Here is a 21,147-nt window from a genome sequence, read left to right as displayed (position 1 = left end):
AATCAAATACTTCTTGGCTGGTAAGAGGATTTTTATATTAATCAGTGCTCAACACAAATGAAAATCTGAAAGAAAGGTAAAAATGAGGACCTTAAGGCTTTAAAAAGAGAGAATAAATTCCTATTCTTTATTCTGTCTCAATGTGATAATTTCTCAACATATTAGTTTCAACACTTAAGAAAATACAGCATTAGTTTGCAGGAAGTGAGAAAAAAAATTAATTAGGCCTATGAAACCCCTATTTTCCATTGGATGAAAAATTGACTCCCATTATATCTAATGATATTGTACTGTACTAGAACATTTTATCATACATATTACTGATCAGTATTCTGTAATATCTCCCAATAAAATTGCATTTATTTTATAGATATAATACTAATATAAAATTATTTGTGTATATATATATATATATATATATATATATATATATGCGTGTAAAATCGTCTACAGGTATGTATTAAAAAACAACACAAGTATTTTCTGAGCCTGGTTCTAAGCAGTTAACCCACAGCACAAATCTGAGACCAAAATTCAACACTTTTGAATTCAATTCTATAATCTATATAATCTATCGGGTTCTATAAATTCAGCTTTATAATCCATCCAGAAGCCCATAAATACTTTTTTTACCTAACATAGTTGAAGCAAAATGTAAAGTGGCACACGAAAAGAATATAAAGCATAAAACTAACTTTCCCCAAACCCGAATAGTTCAAAATGCATCCACAATTGCCAGTCCTGTACATTCACTATGATAAAGCTTAAAGTCTAATCAGGACAGAGTTTCTGCTATGCTGGTTGCTATGAAAATGAAAACTTATTCATCAAAATCCCCCCTCCTAGTTTGCCTACTGTTATTGCAAGCAGTTACTGTAACTGCCTGCTTTTTCACCCAGATGTTCCATCAAAACCAAAAGCAGATTACTAGGAGTGTGCATCATTGAAAACATGTAGCTGCACTCTTTATGTTATATTTTGAAAATATTTGTGTTTCCTACTACAGTACTCTCTATTCCTGAATTCCCAACGAGTTTTAAGTACACAAATAATCCTCCACAAATATACTTCATAAGTAACAATGTAAAGCAAAATCATCTAAGATGCCAAAATTATTGTCTATGACATAATAAAAACCAGCTTAATTTAAAACTATTTTTAACTTAACCATATTCATTGTAGACTTTAACATCACTATAGGCATTGTTCACATAAAACATAAAGGGCAACTCTGTATTCAAATACATTTGATGAACTGGAAACAAAAGTGTACTGTAGTGACATCAGCTGTAATAGTTGACTGCACTACCTAGATGAAAGTCTAATTTTGTTTTACTTATTTTTTTAAATTGAAATCATCACATCAGAATCCAGGCTAACTTTTTCAGTATCTGTTGTGGTAAGTGAGGTATTTAAGTGATCTCACATAAGGAAATTACATAATGTTGTACAAACACTAAAAGCATCCATTGTGATGTGGAATTTAATAGGGGTATGTTCACTTCCCTAATGTCAGGATGAGAGATAGAAAAGGAATTGGTATGATATATTAAATGCAACCTTTCATAGAAAGAATAATAATCGATTATAAAACTTCCTGATTCCATGTACTTTCAGCAGTACTGTGTGCTAAATTCTCCTTGTGTTCTTTTATATTAAATAAAGCAAGACCCATTAAGTAGAAATGTCTTAAGAATCCAATGTATGAAACATTCCAGTACTCTAAGAATATCAATTTTAAAAACTTTAAAAAATGTATTTTACCACCAGTAACAAATTCTGATGTTTGCATCCAATAAAAACATTCATTTTTTATGTTGTCAGACAATCCAAAACAAAGCAAGCACAAGATATCATATGTTATATATCTTGTATGTTTACAATTAAGAACAAAGCATCCATCACATCATACATTTCTTTAAAATGTCCACGATAGTCTGCCAAAAAGCTGCCAGGCAGAAAAGAACTGTTTCAATCAATTCCATAATGACATTAGCTGGGAAATTAATATTGAGAAATGATGACTAATGCACATATAACCAGGTTCCTGTAAGTGTATGGCAGTATGTGCTGAAAGAAACTGTCATTAGCCACCGTATTTTTTGACTAATTGACTGCTAAGCATTGGCCAGAATCTGTTCTTGGTTCTCTTGTGGAATTACTTCAATAATTCAATGTAATTAGGTTTTGAATTTGGTTCTTTATTCTTCTTAAAGAACTATGTCATAAAGTGACACAAAGTAGGCATTTTATTATTAAATAATCATCAAAAATCCAATTAGACTGATGGTTTCTTCTTTCAATCTGCACAGCCACATAACAGAAATGGCAAAAGAAATAGTGTCTTTAAACATAGGCATTCCTATAGACTTCCATTCAGTCTCAGCATTTTCCCTTTGTGAAACTGAATGAAGATTAACGGCTACTCATTTAGCAGATATATCAATCAAACCTCAAGTATACAGGAAGTACCATATTTTAAACTATCCAAAATATTTTAAGTAAAAATGGTTGCACCAGCAGATCAGTTTCTTTGCTTTGAAGTTTCCTCTATATATTTAAATAGATATGTATTGTAAAAAAGATAAAACCACAAGTTGGAAATTATTCAACGAAATACAGATGTTATCAGAAATCTATGGACAAGAATTTAAAATACATGAAGATGTATGTTTTCTGCAAAAATTCAGTAAAAAAAACAACAAATATTTCAGAAATCAGTGTTTTCGAGTCTAGAGAAAAATAAAGTGATAACTTCCTACAGGACCATCTTATAGCTTTCTAGATGATCACGCTAGCTGAAAAAAAACAGAAATAAAGGAAATTTACACTGCTCTTCCTTGGATTGAAGTGTTGGAACCACTCCATGCAATGCAGTTAATCTAATCTGTTTGAAGTTTTTATATTTTTATATCTAATCTAAGCAAAACAGGTTCATTCCCCTTCTGCATGTTTTAATAAACTACTAACACTTACAAAAAGGGCACTGCTCACATCACCATACACTGCTGTTAATGGGGCTTTAAACTTGCTCTCAAGCCTAACAGATACATGTCATCCATATATGACCAGATACCGTAAAAGAAATTGTGGCCCTCAGCTACATAAACAGACATCTGTATATCTTTTGCCTAGATAACTTTAAAAACAATACTGCTATTTCAAAGAGTTGCAGGCATTTGCACATACACAAAGAGCCTTACTGTTGCCATGGCTCCCTCTCCAAAGCCAGTCATCACTCATGGCTGAGAGCCAGAACAGTAGAGTTCTTCCCCTTCTCTGTGGAGCCAACTGTAACCCAACAATTAGTGAGCTTGAACAAGGTCCAGAGGAAATTTCCCCTTCGAAGTAAGATCCATTTTATCAATAGACATATGCAGTGGTACAAAGGCCATTATGCTATAAAAACTGTAAATGGATATACTTAAACCTTCCTACAAAAATGAGCAAGTAATCTCAGGCTAGTATCTGAAGATCAGAAACACACTAACGCCACAGCCATTGCTGGTACCTGTGCTAGACTTCAGCCCAAAGGCAAAAACCTGAAAATATAGAGAGCAAGCCATCATTTTGTAAACATTTTCACCAGCAGTTAATTTTGCAGATTTGAAGGAAAATTTGTCAGAATTTTGCTTCATTTATATACTATCAGCACTAATGTGTCCGCCACAGTGGAGAATTGGCCAGCTCTCTCACTGTAGATTAAGTCTTTAAAACACACAGAAATATTTTTGAAACAACTTTTTTTCACAGATTGCCATAGCTACAGAGAAACAGAGCAAATCAATCTACTGTATTTTTCAGTACTTCAGATGGGGCCTCTGAAGGGCAGAGTAGAGAGGGACAGTCACCTCCCTGTGCCCCCTGACCACCCCTCTTCTGATGGAGCCCAGGATACCGTTTGCTTTCCGAGCTGCAAGAGCACACTGTTAAGTTTTTCATCCACCAAGACCCTCAGGTCCTTCTCTACAAGGATTGCTCCTCCCAGTCTGTACATATGCCTGGTATTCCTCTGGCTCAAGTGCAAAACCTTGCACTTTGCTGTGTTGAACCTCTTTAGGTTTGCCCAGGCCCACCTTTTGAGTCTGTTGAGATCCCTCTGAATGGCATCCCTTCTTTTCATTCTGTGAACCACACCACTCAACCAATTAGTCCTTCTCAAGAAGTGCTCAAAAAAAAAAAAAAAAAAAAAGAGAATATTCCAAATTTTGTATGATGATTTAAACCATGATGTTTATACAGTGCAAGAGTAGCATTCTTCAAACTTTAGTTTACTGCAAACTACCTTGCAGCAAAACTGCCCTCATTGCAAGATGCTTCTCACCCAGTTTTTACAGAGTGCAATCTGAATGCCTGCAACTAGTGTTTGGTGAAGAGAGATATGCATGGCAGAGTTGGACTAGATGGGAGCTACCTGGGAAGAGGTAGTGGTGTGCATTTAGAGGAATATTTAGGAGTTGCCTACAGAATTTTCAATGGATGAGAACTGTCAGAGGCATATTAAAGAGACACTAGATCAGAGTTCGCTTGGAGGGACAGACTGATGAGGTTGGTTGATCCTTACTTTTTTTGCTTTTTCTGTACCATGCTATTCTTTCTCAGGAGTCCTAAGCAAAATCCGCCTGATATTACCGATGAAGATGACAGGACATCTTTTATTATGATAAGTAAGGGATTACGATGAAAAGATGGGAAAATCCACTGCATTATCCTCCACTGCTTTTGCATTCTGTCACAAGATATTGAACACATATCTTCGTGATTGGATCTTTGCAAATGCAATATGATTTACCCTATTACTGAAGCTGTGCCCCCAACTATTTAATCTCAAAGACTAACAGGCACATAGCCAAAGCTAGAATTCTCACTCCTAGAACAGATTGCTGATATACACAATGCCTATATAATTTCAGTAATATATACTGCCACACAATTCAGAAGGACTCAAACAGAAAGAAAAAGATTAATACTGGGAATAAAAAAAATGCAGTCACAAATCTTTTGAGACAAATTTGGCCAAATTTTGTCTATGCATTGCAGAGAACAAATCCTGTAAGAATGAATCAGAATGCAGTACTATATCCATAAAATACAGATAAAAGTAGCTTCATTGCATGCTCTGTATTATGTTTATAGTTAATTGTAGTTAATAAATATACATAATCTTTATCACAATTTATTAAAAAAGTTACCCTGATCAAACATTAAATATGAATAAATACCACTACTCAAAACTAATGGGAAGTCACATTATCCAGAAATCTGAAACAAAAAACTTGTGACCCAAGTCGTTAAGCATGAAAGCCCAAGATCTAAATCTCCCTATAATAACCTCTTACTACTTCTGACTGATCCAATTGTCGAATATCTTGTGCAGTTATTAAAAACCAGGGGTGTCTCCTTATTTAATCCTCCACAGGGAGTTCAAATTCTCTTACTGTAACTACTCTAAGTCAGTACAATTAATGTAATTCATATGCTATGTTTGAGCAGACTATAATACTAATAATGAATCAGGAATGTTCTCCCAACAATAGTTCTTGAGTCTCCTACAGTTTGAAGTATTTCATTAACAGTTTTCAAAGTTCACTTTTACAATTATGTCATGCAAAAACTATTTTCCCACACAGAAGGATGACTGAATAACAGTGGTATTCTTTTTGACCTCTTCAAGAGGCAAGTCATCCTGGACTGTCATATCAACTTCTTAGCACACATCAAACTATGCTTTCCAGAAACTACATTATTGTTTTTTCTTTCTAATGTGCTTACTGAAATATGTATTACTTTATTCACACTTCATTTAGCACTGTCCTCAGTAAATCAGTAAATTGTTAGTGGGATTACATCAGGGAACTCAGTCAAGTCAGTGCAGGCATACATTTGACCTACTGAAAAGCAGTAGCTGTTCCTGATATACTTCTTTCAAAGTCTCTTCAGGAACCTCTGAAAACCTACATTGTATAGGTTGATTGCTGTGAAGAAGCTTAATTCTAAAGAAACTACTGGGCTCATCTTAGCTAACAAATTGTAACATGATAGAAAGTACAGCAATGACAGCAGAGCAGCAAGGTCTTGGACTGCAGGAAGTAAGGATTTGCACAAACGCTGCAGGCACAGAAACAAAAATAAAGGAAAGAAGCTACTTACCTTTGGAAAGCCTCAAGTACACAGAGATCTCCAGCAAGATACCCTTGTCTCCACTGCCAGCTGTTAAATAAGGCCTGGGAAGGGATAGATCCTGGTTCTGCTCCTTTCAGAGGATCCACCCCTTCCAGTCACTCAGGTGCATTGCATGCACCTGAGCTCCCCTGGGGTGGCCTTGCCTTCCTACCAGGTCCTTAATCACTGGTTCAAGCTGTGACTTAGCATTTCCACTAATCCAATATGAAAGGACTTCTCTCTTATCAAGAACTGAGAAATCTGAGAGAAACAAAAAATGCTTCTCTTTCAGATTGCACGTTACTGAATATGCATGCATACTGAATATGCATGCATATTCAGTCTGGGCTGGTATAGAACATTAGAAAAAGCATCTTACCATCACTGTTGACACAGATGACGATAGGCACCTGAGTACCAGGGCCACATGGTTTCTCATTGTCAGGAACACACTCCTCCAGCCCTACAATCCTCCAGTCATAGCATGAGGGCTCCTCACATGGGATGGCTTCCATCAGGTGAGGGCAGTTTCCCGTTCCTCCCGTAGGCTCGTTAGTGATGCGCCGTTTCCTTAGTTTAAATCCTGAAATATCCATGAGAATATAAATGGTGAAATAATTCAGTTATAAAAAGCAAAGTGGAGAGATTTTTCTCTCTCTCTCGAGAGAGAACTGTTATGTTTATCTGTGCAAAAACAAACAAACAAGAAAACCACCTAGATGCTCAATGCAACACAACCTTTTAGATGATTTGGTAGAAGAACTCATTACAGAAAGAAGTAAAGCTTAACAAGTTCTTTAAAAGTTTTGAACTGATTCAGTAAGCTTTGCCTTCAACTCTTGTTTGTCCTGGTTGTATACATTTTCGAGAAGACAGCATTTGTTTTCTGTGATTCACTCTTGCTGGATCCATCTCATTTAACAAATCTTCACTAGGTTCTGGCTTGCCATTTCTCAAAGATGATGCTTGTTATCTTCTTAAGAATTTTCAAATAGAAATAGAATATCAAATGAAATCAGCTTACAAACAAACAAAAGTCTAACTTGCCAGTATAAACTGTAGAAAGAAAAGGAGAAAAGGATGAGGTCCTATAAATTCCTATTTTGTTGGTAATTAACATAAAAATATTCCCTTCCATTCATTTACAGAATTTTCTTCAGACTGTATGAACTCATTTTGAATAGGAAAAATTGATAAGCCATTATGCAGTGTGACATGTGTCAGTCTGATATCAGTCTTTCAGGACAGCATGTTGAGAAAGCCATCGTTTAGCCAGAATATGCTAATCAGACTGAACAGATTCAGCAAATAATTTCTCATGTAATAATTTTCTACAGTTTCTGATATGTATGCGATCAGATTAATTTAACATTGGCAGCTTTCCACACCTTTTCATAGGTTCCTCTTTTGTCTCAATATTCAGGCAGGTTAACAATACTCAAATATTGTTATAAAGTGCTATGTATAACTCCTTTATTTCTACTAAGAGACAGTAAACAGGAGAGAGTTTTAACACATTAAGTGGAAGAGTTGATTTCTCTGTTTGGAGATGTGCCTGTTAACAGATTATAACAAATAATATTTTAATAATACATTGGTATGCATCTTTGTTTTCTCTAACCTGAACAATTTGATAAAATTAAATCTACTGAGCTTGCCACCAAAAAAGTGATATTCCCAAAGAAGCACTCCAGTGTCTGCTACAACAAAGAAGGCAAGTGACATACAGTAAAGAACCATTACTGAAATATGTAGAGAACTTAGCTTCTAAGACTGAGAGGGCCTGTACAACTTCTATATCATTTTTGAAGAACTGGAATCACACAGAAAGTTGACATATATAACATGAAAGTATAACATAAAAAGCTGACTTTATGTTATTATATGCTTGAAAATTTTACAGCATGCTGATGATAACTGTATCATTGCTATAAAACAGCCGTATCAAACAAGGAATGAATACAATAAATTACAGTAAAACAGATAAATTAGGATATTGAAAAATGCCTAGTACAGAATGTCATTTCATAGCAGAAAGATCTTGTTGAGCTTTTTCATATTTATTGATCATCTTAAGCAAAGATAAGGTAAAATGACCCTGTGTCGTGGTTTTGTGTAAAGTACATCCTAATATATTTCCGTTAGGCAGGGTTTAAAATTAACATGTTACTTGTCTACTGTACTCAGAAGAGACTCAATCCAATGGGTTTACACACTGAACTGCTTTTTCCTTTTCAGTTTATCAAGATTGGATCACATTACATATTGTGTGACAGCATCATAAACTTGTGTTTGCTATACAGATTGATATGTAACTAGCAGCATACCAAGAAATAGAATCCAAGCTAGCATAGTAATTGCACTTACTCCTTCAGGTGGACATACAGAATGGCCCTATCTTATGATCATTTTCAGTCAAGGAGCTAAATCTGGATTCTCAGCTTGTATCAGATAATCGTACTGCAACGAGTTGGCCAGTTTTTCTAATTTATGACCAAAAAACCCCAAAGACTTTTTAAATGTGTTCCTTGTCACTGCATTCTTGCCTTCGTATTTTAATGTTACTCTACTGCAATATGTTCTGCACAGGAATGAACTGTAAAATATATGTGAAAGCAAAAACCAGCACAGATGTACTGTTATCAGAAAAAAAAAGCAAAAAAAGTGTTTCTTAACAACAGTGAATGATCCCATCTCTTTATCAGTGCATGCTTCATAGTCTATCAGTGAATTCTTAAATTGTTACTGAACTGTAAAATCTTTTACTGACTTTAACACTATCTACCTCAGAGTCTGCTTCTACCCTCCTTCTGAGACAGTGCCAGAACTGTGTTGCACACATATTCAAATTATACACTTTTTGTTTGAGAATAAAGTTCAAAACTGGAATTGAACTGTAACAACCTTGAGAGCCTAGTTATTATTTTTGCAAGCTTTCCTGGAGAAATAGTGCAAAATACATGCAATTTGATGACTTTTTTTGATGCTGAGAGGCACTGGATGTACTATACACATTAGGGTGACTGCGCAGACAGAAATGTTCTAGGAATATGAAATATTTGCCATTAAAGGTTCCACTGGATATTTACATACCCTTCTTGGCCTGAGGATCATCACAGTTTTCGTAGGTGCATGGTCCCCAGGCTGACCATGCTGAGGTCTCACACTCTGTAGGACAGGGGATATGGCACAGCTGAGAGGTGCTGGGAAGAGGTCCTGTACACAGTCTACGGTCCACTGGCCTCGAGGCTGTCAAAAAAAAAAAAAAAAAAAAAAAAATCAACATATTTCTCATATGTTGCCAGTCATGATGCTCAGCTCTAAAATGGCAAAACCATCCTTCATTCAGAAAGGCTGCTATCTCACCATTCTCATCTGAGGAAGTGATATGAAGTAAAATGCCTGTATTGAAAAAAAAGGAGACAGAATTCAGTCAACAACACGCAGAGGCATGACCAGAGTCAAATCCAATTAAGTGGGATCAGGAAGACCGTAGATACTGCAGCACCCTCTTGGACTTAGACCTTTCATTAAATGGATTATGTTGTAACAATGGCTGTTCACATTGCTGTCTGCATAAACTGATGTCCTGCTGTCTCACTGAGTTACGTTTTCACTGCGCTAACTGAACAAAAAGCTGTATAAGTCCCTTTTCTCTTATACGATACTATAATTTCAAAAGTGTGGTTCATGAATAATTGGAAGGTTATTTATAAGCTAAAACCTGAAACATAATCAAAATAGTGACAGAATTTTGTTTTTCTTTTACTCCATTGACCTCCAAGTGCACACTCAACAATAAGATTTGTGCAATAGCATTTCCAGTTCATAAGTTTTCATATAATATATAGAGATATAATTATCAAAACTTTGCCCAAGATAACTGAATTTTCATTACAGTATTATTAATTCATAAAGATGTCTGTGAAGGCAGTTTATTCTGTTTTTTAATGATCTGTAATGCTTTGTGATAGATCCAGCCATCCGGTTTCTTCCAAACTTTACAGGCCTCACTCTTTTCAATTCCTGTTTTATACAAACGTTCAGACATATCTGTTAGGTGCCAGATGAAATCACTGAATTCACAGTTTACCGCTTCATTATGAGCAAGATTTTAAACCTTTTCCAAATAAAAAACTTGGCAAAATATTAGATTAAGCAGAGAATATTTGCTAGAATGCAAAGTGAAGTTTGTCATGCTCATCCTCTTTGTCCAGCTAAAGAAACTTGCAGTTCTTAAACTTAAACTCTCATCCTACTCCCTCTGGACTTCTCCACACGTAAGTTGTCTCATTAATTTTCTATCACCCCTACAAATATTCTCCCTTGGTGGAAAGACTTATGTGACAAAATATATTCTAAAATAACTTTCTACTTGAATGAAAAAAGGATGACAAAATATCATTTAGAAAAAAAGATATCAATAACAATAAATTAAATTTTAAATTAAACATCAAGTTGTTTAAGTATTTATAGATGTGCCCCCCTTTCCATTCAGACTTTCAAAGCAGATGATCTTTCATTTTAAAGAAAAAGCACTAAATTCATACTTTTTAAGGGGAAAAGAGAATGAAAAATATTAGCCTCTCTAATCTCGTTCCCTGTTTTGCCTCCTTTAGCACAGTTTTACTTTTTCTCTGAGTAATGAAGGCATGAAGATGGCAAGTGGTCATTAAAGATTACCGCCTCCAGCTTACCAATCTCTTAACACAAAATAACAGCAAAATATTATTCCAGCACTCTGTTGGAACTAAATATTATGATAGAAAATTGAATTTTACAATAAATTTGACATGCACACTTAAAATGTATAATAATCAATACAACATGCATATCTACTGTAGAACATGGAATTAAATAAACTTAATTTGGCAGCAATTTGAATTATATTGAATAGATTCTAATAAAAAAAGAAAAGAGCAAAACAGTAAATGTTAACCATACTTTTAAACTTGATTTAATCAGGAAATTGTCCAAGTGAGACAGCTGAAATTAAGAGTCAATTACACCCATGAGACAGTCTTGCCTCAGAGAACAAGGAAAGCATTCATAATAATGCCTTGCTTCATCTCCAGCCTGCATCAGGATAAAGCACTCATCGTCACACTAGTTAATTGTATGGCACTCAGAAAAGTAACAAACATCTTTAAGCTTTGGAAGCTTAAAAAAGCATATTTTCATATCACAGGCGTTCCATATCTCAGCCAGATTTTCTAAGAGTCTGCAAAGAGAAGGTGCTACCATGCTACTGTAATAATTCATTGTCAAAGCCATGGTGGATTCAAGCCAACATGAGATGGACATGAAAATCCAAAATTGAAGGAACTTTGACAGTGCTTGGCTTTAGAGAGATCGACTTAAGCAACAGGAATATCATTTCAACTTTTTGAAGATTTTTGTCCAGTAAAAATTCTATCAGCAAAGAGCGTTAAGTAAACTACTCATAAAAACACATACTGAAAATATCTGCCTTTTCCATCATTCATTACTGTGTAGTGTAAATAACAAATCCTTTGGAGACTTGTAAGTGGTATCAATAAATCACTCAAAATGCTAAAATACTTTACAAATGCTGGTTTCAAGAACATCATTGATGTTTGAAAGTCTAACTCGAGGTCTGTTATGTGTTTCTTTTAAAACAAATGAATTCAACACTAGGATAATTTCCAAGTTATTAAAAAGGCTTTCATCTGCAGAAGTTGACACAATTTCATATTCCTTCCTGGTTACTTGCTTTCACAGCAATCAATGGAAGGAAGCTTCTCCAGCAAAAGTGCTCTCACTCCAAGAAACACAAGAAAAATCCAAGCTTAGGACACATCATGAACAGCAACAAGGTAGTACATGTTCCTCGCATGTTTTTCAGTAACGTTAAATGTTGTGATCAAACGACAAGTAATTCAGGACCTGATCCTTTTAACAACTATTCAACTGTATGTATATAAGCAGTTCCTTTGTGTTTAACAGGACAAGGAGCGAGTGCTTGTAGATGTAGAATAAATTTACAAGAATAAACTAACTCTCTTCCCACCCTCTTTCTACACCATGAGTTTTAATGGTACTTGGAAAAAGATGACACAGCCTATCTCACAGGCTTATTCTAAGAAAAACTTCCTGACTAAGCCAGTTAAGTGGACAGGTGAAGAGATGGAGAAATTAAAGTAGATGGCAGAATGACGCTGGCCTCCAGGAATCTTGACTGTCAGCTAATTACTGCATCCTGCACTCCTTCTTCATCAAGTCGACATTTATAAATTCTGATAGGAGACAATACAAATTGGAATGCTCTGGGGAATACTAGTTCAGGTAAGTATTATAAGTTAAAATGCTTACTGGAACCCTAGTTTGGTGTTTTAAAGCCACAAAATGTCAGGAAATGGCAATGAAGTAATTCCCAGCACTCAGACTGGAGGGGATGTCAGTTACTCAATGAAACTCTTCAGGAGTGAGCACATGGAATTGTTTGAGCTTCCTAGCTGGCTAATGAACTTCATTTCCTTAAGTCCAGGCCTGACATTTTCAAACTGTTCTTAAATTTTATGATAATTCACAAATTCATTAAACTCCTTTAGAGCTACATAAACATGTCAATTATATACATACAGCCAACATAGTTTCCCCAGAAGGGACATTGCCTCCTTGGTGCACTTCTGACTGAAAGGCCAGGTCAGAGGCCTTCATTTACCTACCTGTTATTTCAAAAGTGATGGATAGCAGAGGTGCAGCACTAGCCTTCGACTTGCTCTGTGACTGACTTTCTGAAATAACAGGGAAACGCCACCATGAGTATGCAAGAATGGATGTCTTCAAAGATCCCTGACTGAGACAGTATTAACTATTAGCAATAGCAAACTGCTCTGAAATAAAGGCGTTTCCCCAAAACTAACACTGATAGTTAGTTTTGCCCCATCCTTAAACTACCCCTAGTTTTCAAGTAGTATACACTGATTTGCTTGTTTTGCAGAGCACTGGAGTTCTGGCCTTCTTGAATCCATGGTGTGAGGGGAGCAGAAAGGAAGAATGGAGAAACAGCACCCATTTAAACCTGCTCCCACACATGGAAGCATCCCAGAGCTGCTTTGTAAGTAAAGATTTGCTTCACCCTGAGTTTGAGCTCTTGCAAAACTGTTCTCATGTTTATGCATCCACAGACTAGCTACATTTTAATCAGCTTTCTGGGACCTGCAGAGATTACCTCTGGATGGGCTCTGCGCCTTCCTGTCACACTCTGATAAGGGCCGATTTCACACCCGCCTAAGCCAGCGAGACTTCACAGCCTACCCAAATCCTAATCACCATACTGAACAGTAAGCTGCCACGGATTTCATTGTTACTTCTGTTTAGCTGAGAGTTCTTACTTCTTTAGTCTTTGGCAGGAGCGGCAAAACTTTGTTCCACAGAGGCGATTTACTAAAAGCCCCAGGGCATTTTGATTTGCATTAGATGAAGCAGCTTGAAAACACCTTCTTTAATAAATATAGATGTGAAACCCATTGTGCATACAAGTCACACTCTGCTAGTCCAAGTACTCAAGCTGAAAGAGATTTAGGCACTAGCACTCCCCACAAACTGTGCCTTTAAGAGCAGAAACCTTGCTACCCTGCCGCTAACTCAGCTCCAGGTGCTGCATTACACATGGCTCTTACAAGGATATCCCTTTTCCTGGAGTATGTGGCTGTATTTATTTATCTATTTTAATGCTCTTGTATGTTTTTACAAAACAGCTACAAAAGAGGATAGATAAAATTTAATTAAAAGCTAAATGCAATTAGCTTAAGTCACTGACATACCTAAATTTATAGTGTTGCATTATCATTCAAAAATAACATAAAAAACTTGAGTTTTTTTTCCCCTCAGTAAATACACTGCTAAGCTAACTACAGAATATATCTCCTAAGCTACTCTCTGTTTTCCTATTAAGCCCTACAGGCTGTGACAGTGACAAAGAGTAATCTCTAGTTCAGTTTGGGGAAAAAAACAAACAAACAAAATTATTTTGGCCTTAAGTCTTCAAAGTGTCTTAAAAACCTGACCAAATCAAGAAAAGAAAAGTGAAGTCCCTGAAAATGAAACGTAGTCACATTTTCACACATTTCTACACTGAGTTTGCATTCCAGAATTGGCATATTATGTCTGCATCTCAGTCCTCACAAGTTCATCATGTAGCTCAAGAACACACAAGAGAACTGCTGTAGGCGAAGGAACAAATTTAATATTTCTGATCTTCATTCTCACTTGTTTTCTAAGTGAGAGATATCCTCATAAGACGATGTTTTTCAGTACATGTTAAGGAACAGTAATTCACAGCTAGGAACCAATATTTGCTACATAAAGAAATCTCTTATCCTGCAATTAAATATTTTCATCCAAACTAGTTTTGTTGTGTTGTTTTTTTTTTTAATTTAAGCTTGGATTTCTGAAACCTGTGATGTAACAAGGTAATCGTGGTAGAAGACAGTGGCTGTCCAGGAGTAAAGGAATGCTGAAGTATTCTGATTTCATACTAATTGAATTGCAAGTAAATTAAATTTACCTTCTTTTTCCTTGAGGGTATTTAAATAGGAGAGGAGATTTTCATTAGCTTGCACACAGTACATTTCCCGGGTTTGAATGCCACCTCCACACAGTGCTGTTTGATTTCCTCGCCTTTTATCCTGTTGATTGAGCAGAGGATCAACGCGGCATTCCGTCCACTCTGTGGTCCGCCAGCCATACCTGGATGAAATTGAATGAATTAGGTTTTCAAAAATCATGATGCTCTTTTACACATCACTATTACACAGGCCAAAACACCTTTATATCTTTGTCTGTTTCCTAAAAGGCCTGAGACTCAGTTTCTCATACAAAGAGGTGCATTAAGTTTGATATTTTACATGGGTGGAAGCATTTCCTCTGTTATTTGATTTCTGAAATCATTACTGCTTTGAGAGATCTGTCCTGTCCAATTTCTGAAACATACTGCACATACAAATATTTTCTTGGAGGGAAGAAAAACTTCATATGCAGAAAAATATGAGAGTATGTTCAGCTAAGCTAACTGTACTGACAATGACTCTTGGTAATCATTTAGAACTAGACAGTCTATACAAAACAAACCAAAATATCAAATAAATGTGCATGCTGAGAAACATAAGAACCAGAAAACAAGAGGTAGAAATAAAAACACAACCCACAAAAAAACAAAAGCAGAAGCCTCGAGTCTATCTTTGATAAGAGACACAGAAGTTTCTCTTGAATATCAAGGTAAAAGAATAACAATATGTTTTTATTATCTCAGGTACCATTTCAGTAAGTTCCTTTCTCACTGTCAAGAAGACAGTTTCTCTGAAGTGCTGAAGCATCCTTGCTGGGTATTGATGAATGATGAGAAGCTGTGAGCTTTCTAATCAGTGAATGCACAGGAAAGAAGTTCTGTGACTTGGAGCTAAAATCCCAGTCAGGATTACGAACCACAAGAAATGCCACAGAATTCTCTATCCAACAATCACTTTAAGGCTAAATCAAGCAAACTGCTTCCTAGTGTGGCTTGGAAAAGTGTAAATATGACATTTCGACTCTTAAATGAAAAATATGCACCACAGTCAAAGATGGAGATGCAAAATGGCTTAATATCAAACGACATTTCTCCAGCCCCTCCTGCTAGTCTTGTAAAGGAAGAGCACAGTTGGAACATTAATAGTAGTCTTGATAAGTATTACAGCAATCTCTTGAATGTAAGGTGCTTGCTGTCATTTCTCCTAAACACTGAACAAGGTTATTTATTTACTGTTAATGTTAGGCTCTCCCACTTTCCACTTGGGGCCCAGCTTTTCTTTTATTGGGCTCTAAAGAGTCTCATTAAAAAGTCTGGCAGCTAAAGAGATATTTCTCAGCTTTTTCTTATGTTCAGCACTTCTTCCAACAGAATACTTCAGAAAATACTGGCAAAACTGCTATGTAGGAAAATTACTGACAAATTAATACAATTGCTTTATTATGATCTTAACTCTGCCCGTGTGAACACAAACATATTGTCTTTTAAAAGTGAACACTAATGGAAAAAATAAGTATTTGGGGTTTTTGTTCCTGTATTTAGAGAAAGGAGTGATTTCACTATAATAGCTGCTACTTACAGACTTCAGGCTTTTAAGGAAAGAACTGAATTTGCAAAGGATATAAAATCAAACCTATTATTTCAGTATTACTTTAGTAATGATTTGGTTGATGTTACTGGCCATGTATGCTTAATTGAAATTTTTCATTTTATTACAGGGAGAACTGAACTGAAATGAACCAACTTACGTAATGCATGGTGCTACACCATCTCCTTGGGTAATGCACTGCTCTGTTTCTTCTAATTGCGGGCATTCACTTTCACTGCCAATAGGGAGCTGCTTAATGGTCCGTGATCTTGTACGATTCCCTTTAGGGGTTGTCATGTCAAAGCAGGTTTTAGAGCAGGGGGTCCATTCTGACCATTCTGACACCTGGCACTCCTTAGTGATCACACAGGACTGGAATGTAATTGGCAACTTGTCTTGCTTGCAAAAGCTGGAATAAAAGAACATTACAATATTCAGCATATATATGTGAAGAAAGATGTGAACTCCTACAGAAAAATGCTGTCTGTTACAACAAACAAAGTCAGTTAATATTTATAAAGCTGTTAGATTTCAATCCAAAGATATATGACCTCAAAAAGTCAAGTAAAAGTGTTTTTTGTTAAACCAATTCAATGTAGACATATTTATATCATTCTGGTGATACAATAATGATTAGCATTGTCATATTTTATATTTTTATTAAAATACAGATCTTCTACATATGTATGAAATGCAAAAGAGAAAATAAACTTTTCTTCACAACTTATTTTCTGTTTTTTTGTATATACAATTATTTTTCTTGGAACAATAAAACTATGAAAGACCAATAACAGAATCAAGTCATGTATATTGAATACCTGAACACTGTTTGCTTTGTTATCAGCTGGTGTATTGCCACAGTAATACCGCATGGTCAAAACCTCTCCCTTGAAATAGGGCCTTTTCTGTTAAAGTAAAACCATATCCTTAATTTCCTGTTCACGTAAGTCTGTCATTTCATTTCCATTCTCCAGTTGCTTTAATCACATATTACATAGGTTGTCAGCAAAATTTTCTCCTTCTAAAAGCCTCTGCATTTTCAAATGTCACATTCTAACTAACACATTTCTAACTTTCTCTCTTTACTCACTATAGGAAAATGAGCAATACTGAAGCTAAAACACAATTAAACCAATCATAACTTTAACTTCTTCATTATAATTGCAATGTAGGTATATATATTATGTCTGTTTTGTAATAAAATTCTGGCTTCTAAAGTAGCTAGACAGGAAGAAGTTTTATCTGCAGATGGCACAATGAAATGATCACTCCAATAATCAACAGAACAAGTGGCACTTTCACTGTTTTAATTAAAACAAACACACACACACCATCACACAGAATAATTAATGCTAGCAACAACTCTGTTGCTATGCAAAAATTTGCTATACACATAGCCAGGATCATGGTGCACTGATATTAACAAAATTTCATAATACAAGATGTAGAGACATTTGATGAGACTAATAATCATTTCTAAAATTACCGCTTGGGACAAAGAGCATGGCACTGAGTGTGGATATAACATCCTCTATCATGTACCAACCAGCCTCTGGGAAAACTGAACAATACAATGGACTGCTAAAGACCACACTGAGAGCAGTCAGAGCTGGGACACCTACCTCTTATGCTCTGTAGGAGGAAATTAAGTACCTGTTGTGAACATGAAAAAATATGCTGGGAAAACAGTCTGGGTTATTCCTGCTTCAGGCAAAAATCAAGCCTATTTGTAGGATCATTTTTGTTCAAGGACCTGGGTGCTTGTGGTGGGTAACACGGAAGGATGGTAAAGTTAGGTATGTAACTAATGGGGATTTGATTTTGGGTGACAACAGCCAATAATTTGAATTGTATGAAGTGAGCAGTTGTATAATACTGCATATCGTCACTACTATGATTCTTATGTGCCTTAATAATGGTATTAGAGTAAGAATCACCCAGATTAAAGAAGAATGAATTCTAACAGAACTAGAATTAGACTCAGTGTGCAACAATCCAAAATCAGGACAGGAAATCAAAACTGGCCAAAGGGATATTCCATACCACGTGGTATCATGCAAAAAAACCCTACAAAAATGGAGGGGAGTAGGCCAAGGGGACAGCCACTGCTTGGACACTGGTCAGACATTCATTGATGAGTGGTGAGCAATTGCTTGTGCATCGCTTGTTTTGTATGCATAATATACATATATGCTATTCCAAAAGTAATGCCTCCTATTTATTTCCATGGAGAAAAGAGCACAATTATAGTATTACATAGAGCAAATTCTCAACTACAAAACACTATTTTTGACACAATTACCACTGTTAACTATGCATTTTTGCCAGCAATGAACAAAAGCCTGCATGCCATACTCATAAAAGTCTGCACCAGTGGAGATGACCGTCTGTCGCTGTCACCACTGCTGAAACACATCACCCACCACCTCACTGTTTGGTCTCCATAAACACTCAGCAAGTGTTGAACTATGTCAGTGGGGGCCATTTTTTTCTTGTGGAGTAATTCAGTGACATACCATTGCTTCACATGCAAAATCTGTCAGATTTCCCTTCTGCTGATTCCTGTTACATGGCAACAAAATATGGAATACTGGCGGGAAGGTTCAACCCCTACTGCCATAACACCAACATCTACCTCCAATATTGTGGGCTAACATAATAAAATAGGAGGCATTACTTTTAGTGCAGATCTGTGTATGTTGTATTATCTTTTTTTTTTTTTTTCCTCCTGTTTCCAAAAGAATAACAATAACAAACAAAAAGCATGCATGCCAAACACAGTGTCCTAAGCATCTTTCGGCAGAGTCCAGGGTACTATACCATGTGAAGTAAGGTTGTGCTAGGTAGATGACAGTGTCGAAAGAAAAGGCAAACCAAGTAAATGTCACAGGGATTGAGTAAGTCTAAAGGCTATTATAAATGCTGAAACTATTCCCGACCTCAAAGACTTGTATTAGATAAATTAAGTAAAGAAAACATGATGTTGGCAAAAGATAGGCCATAATTGCTGCTGAACCTCTTTTAGAGATGTGTGGTTAGGAATTTGTGTTTAGTCACGTTCTGTAGCCTCTCTTTTACTCTTTGCAGCAATAAATAAAAACTAAACATCATTTCAGATAAGAAGATTCCCCATGGGGATTTCAAAGTAATTTAAGGGATAATTGAGGCTACAGAGAGAGAGAATGAAGCTAGAGGCATAGGCCTGGAGCAAATACACCATAGTGCCTGTGTACTAATGAGCAAGCTGGTAGCTGAAAGTAGCCTTTTCACTGAGATTTTACATGAGTGATAAAACTGCACGACTCAAGCAGTAAATTGATTCTTTCTAAAGTACCCCAAATTTCTGTTAGAGAGCAAATCATACTTTTATAAATTTAAAAAAAAATTAGAACAGTTTGGCTTTATATGCCAATGATCTGCTCAGGTGTCTGTACTCTTAGTCCCAACGTTTAAGTCATATAGAAAATGGAATAAATGATTGTAATTATCTTGTCTATAAATCCAACTAGAATTTTATTATTATTTTCATAGAATCATAGAATAATACTTTGTTTTATTATTATTATCAATAGATGAAGCTAAATGCCTTATCATGGGACTCCTTACCGATCTCTACACTGATACAGAACAAGAAGTTTTCTGTAAGTTACCTAACCGATTTTATTCCATGAGCTTATAACTTTCTTATACACGTGAGAGATTTTCCACTTTTGTGGGTTTTTTCTGCATGCATTGATGGACTGATAACTGAAGAGTTAACAAGAAAAGACAAATAAGATGGGTCTATGATTCCTACCTGTCTTTGTGGTACCCAATAGAGGGCACAAATGGAAAGAGGCCAAGTGTTTGTTCACGCTTTTCCAGCATACTCCTATTTTCCAGCAAACTAGCATAAAGTCTTTCCAAGCACAAGTTACATCTTTTCACTGAATAATCTTTTTCTTCTGCGAATGAGTGCAGTTACTATCTGAACCTGGATAAGGTCCCGGCATCTATTTCATCTTGAAAGCCATGAGTTACACATCACTTTTACTCACCAATAACCACAGATAGGCTGTAATTAACACTGTTAATTTCATTTCCTGGCATTAGGCCTTGCATAACCATAGTCTATGCATTCTTCCTCTAGCACTGATTTGCTTGGTCCTCGCATGTCTCTTTCTTATTTCCAAAAGTTTTCTTCCACTTAGTGTCACCTTGTTTTAACACAGTTATGCCCTAAAATCACATGTTCTTTCGTTCTAAGTGGACAACTCTGATACGTAAAACTGGCCTGGATTCGAGGGCTCTCCATGACTCATTCTGAGGATGCCCCAAAGTATCTGTAAATTAGAAGAAATGTGAAAAATTCAAAAGTTAGTGGAAACACGAGTCCACACATCCAGTGTTTTAAGGGGACATCATTCTGAAGATCAGTTTGGTGTTTTTCCCAGCACAACTGTTCTTCATATTCAAATGCTACAGAGCTTCAATGCAGCATTCATAATTTAAATCTAAAGTTGTACAGCAGAGAGAACATTGTTACAACAATAAATTTGATTAACTTACCCACTACTGAAATTTAACAAGAACTGCTATTTACTGTTTTTACCTAAAATATTAATACAGTCCAATTGACAAGGTCAGTATAAGCCAAATAATCTCTTCAACATTTTTTCCTTTGTCTGCACTACTCTACTATGTGTTCATCATTCCTTCACCTTTATAAACATTCAGTGTTGGGTTTCTTTAATGACATTTTCAGAGCTATTACTCCTTACTTTCCACCACCGTATACGTTTTCCTGTAATACTTATATTTTTTTTTCTCTATTTGATTTCCCACTTAATTACATACAGAGACTTCTATACTTCTGAAATGAATA

The 21,147-nt window shown here is 35.9% G+C and overlaps 1 protein-coding gene across 1 annotated transcript in view; it reads right to left on the bottom strand.

Annotated features, from left to right (window-relative positions):
• THSD7A (thrombospondin type 1 domain containing 7A) overlaps window positions 1–21,147 on the bottom strand; it is a 245,876-nt gene that overhangs the window by 87,441 nt on the left and 137,288 nt on the right. The window contains exons 6-9 of the mRNA XM_042888490.1: window positions 16,444–16,692; window positions 14,696–14,877; window positions 9,256–9,411; window positions 6,542–6,745 (exon numbers count right to left, since the gene is read on the bottom strand). Of these exons, the coding sequence (XP_042744424.1) occupies window positions 6,542–6,745; window positions 9,256–9,411; window positions 14,696–14,877; window positions 16,444–16,692 (791 nt within the window). The remainder of the gene's footprint in view (window positions 1–6,541; window positions 6,746–9,255; window positions 9,412–14,695; window positions 14,878–16,443; window positions 16,693–21,147) is intronic.

The sequence above is a fragment of the Lagopus leucura genome, unplaced genomic scaffold (genome assembly GCF_019238085.1).
Source record: "Lagopus leucura isolate 7727_CA_CO unplaced genomic scaffold, USGS_WTPT01 Super-Scaffold_100157, whole genome shotgun sequence".
NCBI classification, from domain to species: domain Eukaryota; kingdom Metazoa; phylum Chordata; class Aves; order Galliformes; family Phasianidae; genus Lagopus; species Lagopus leucura.
Note: the sequence above shows the minus strand (reverse complement) of the source record. Positions and strands in the feature narration are given on the sequence as shown.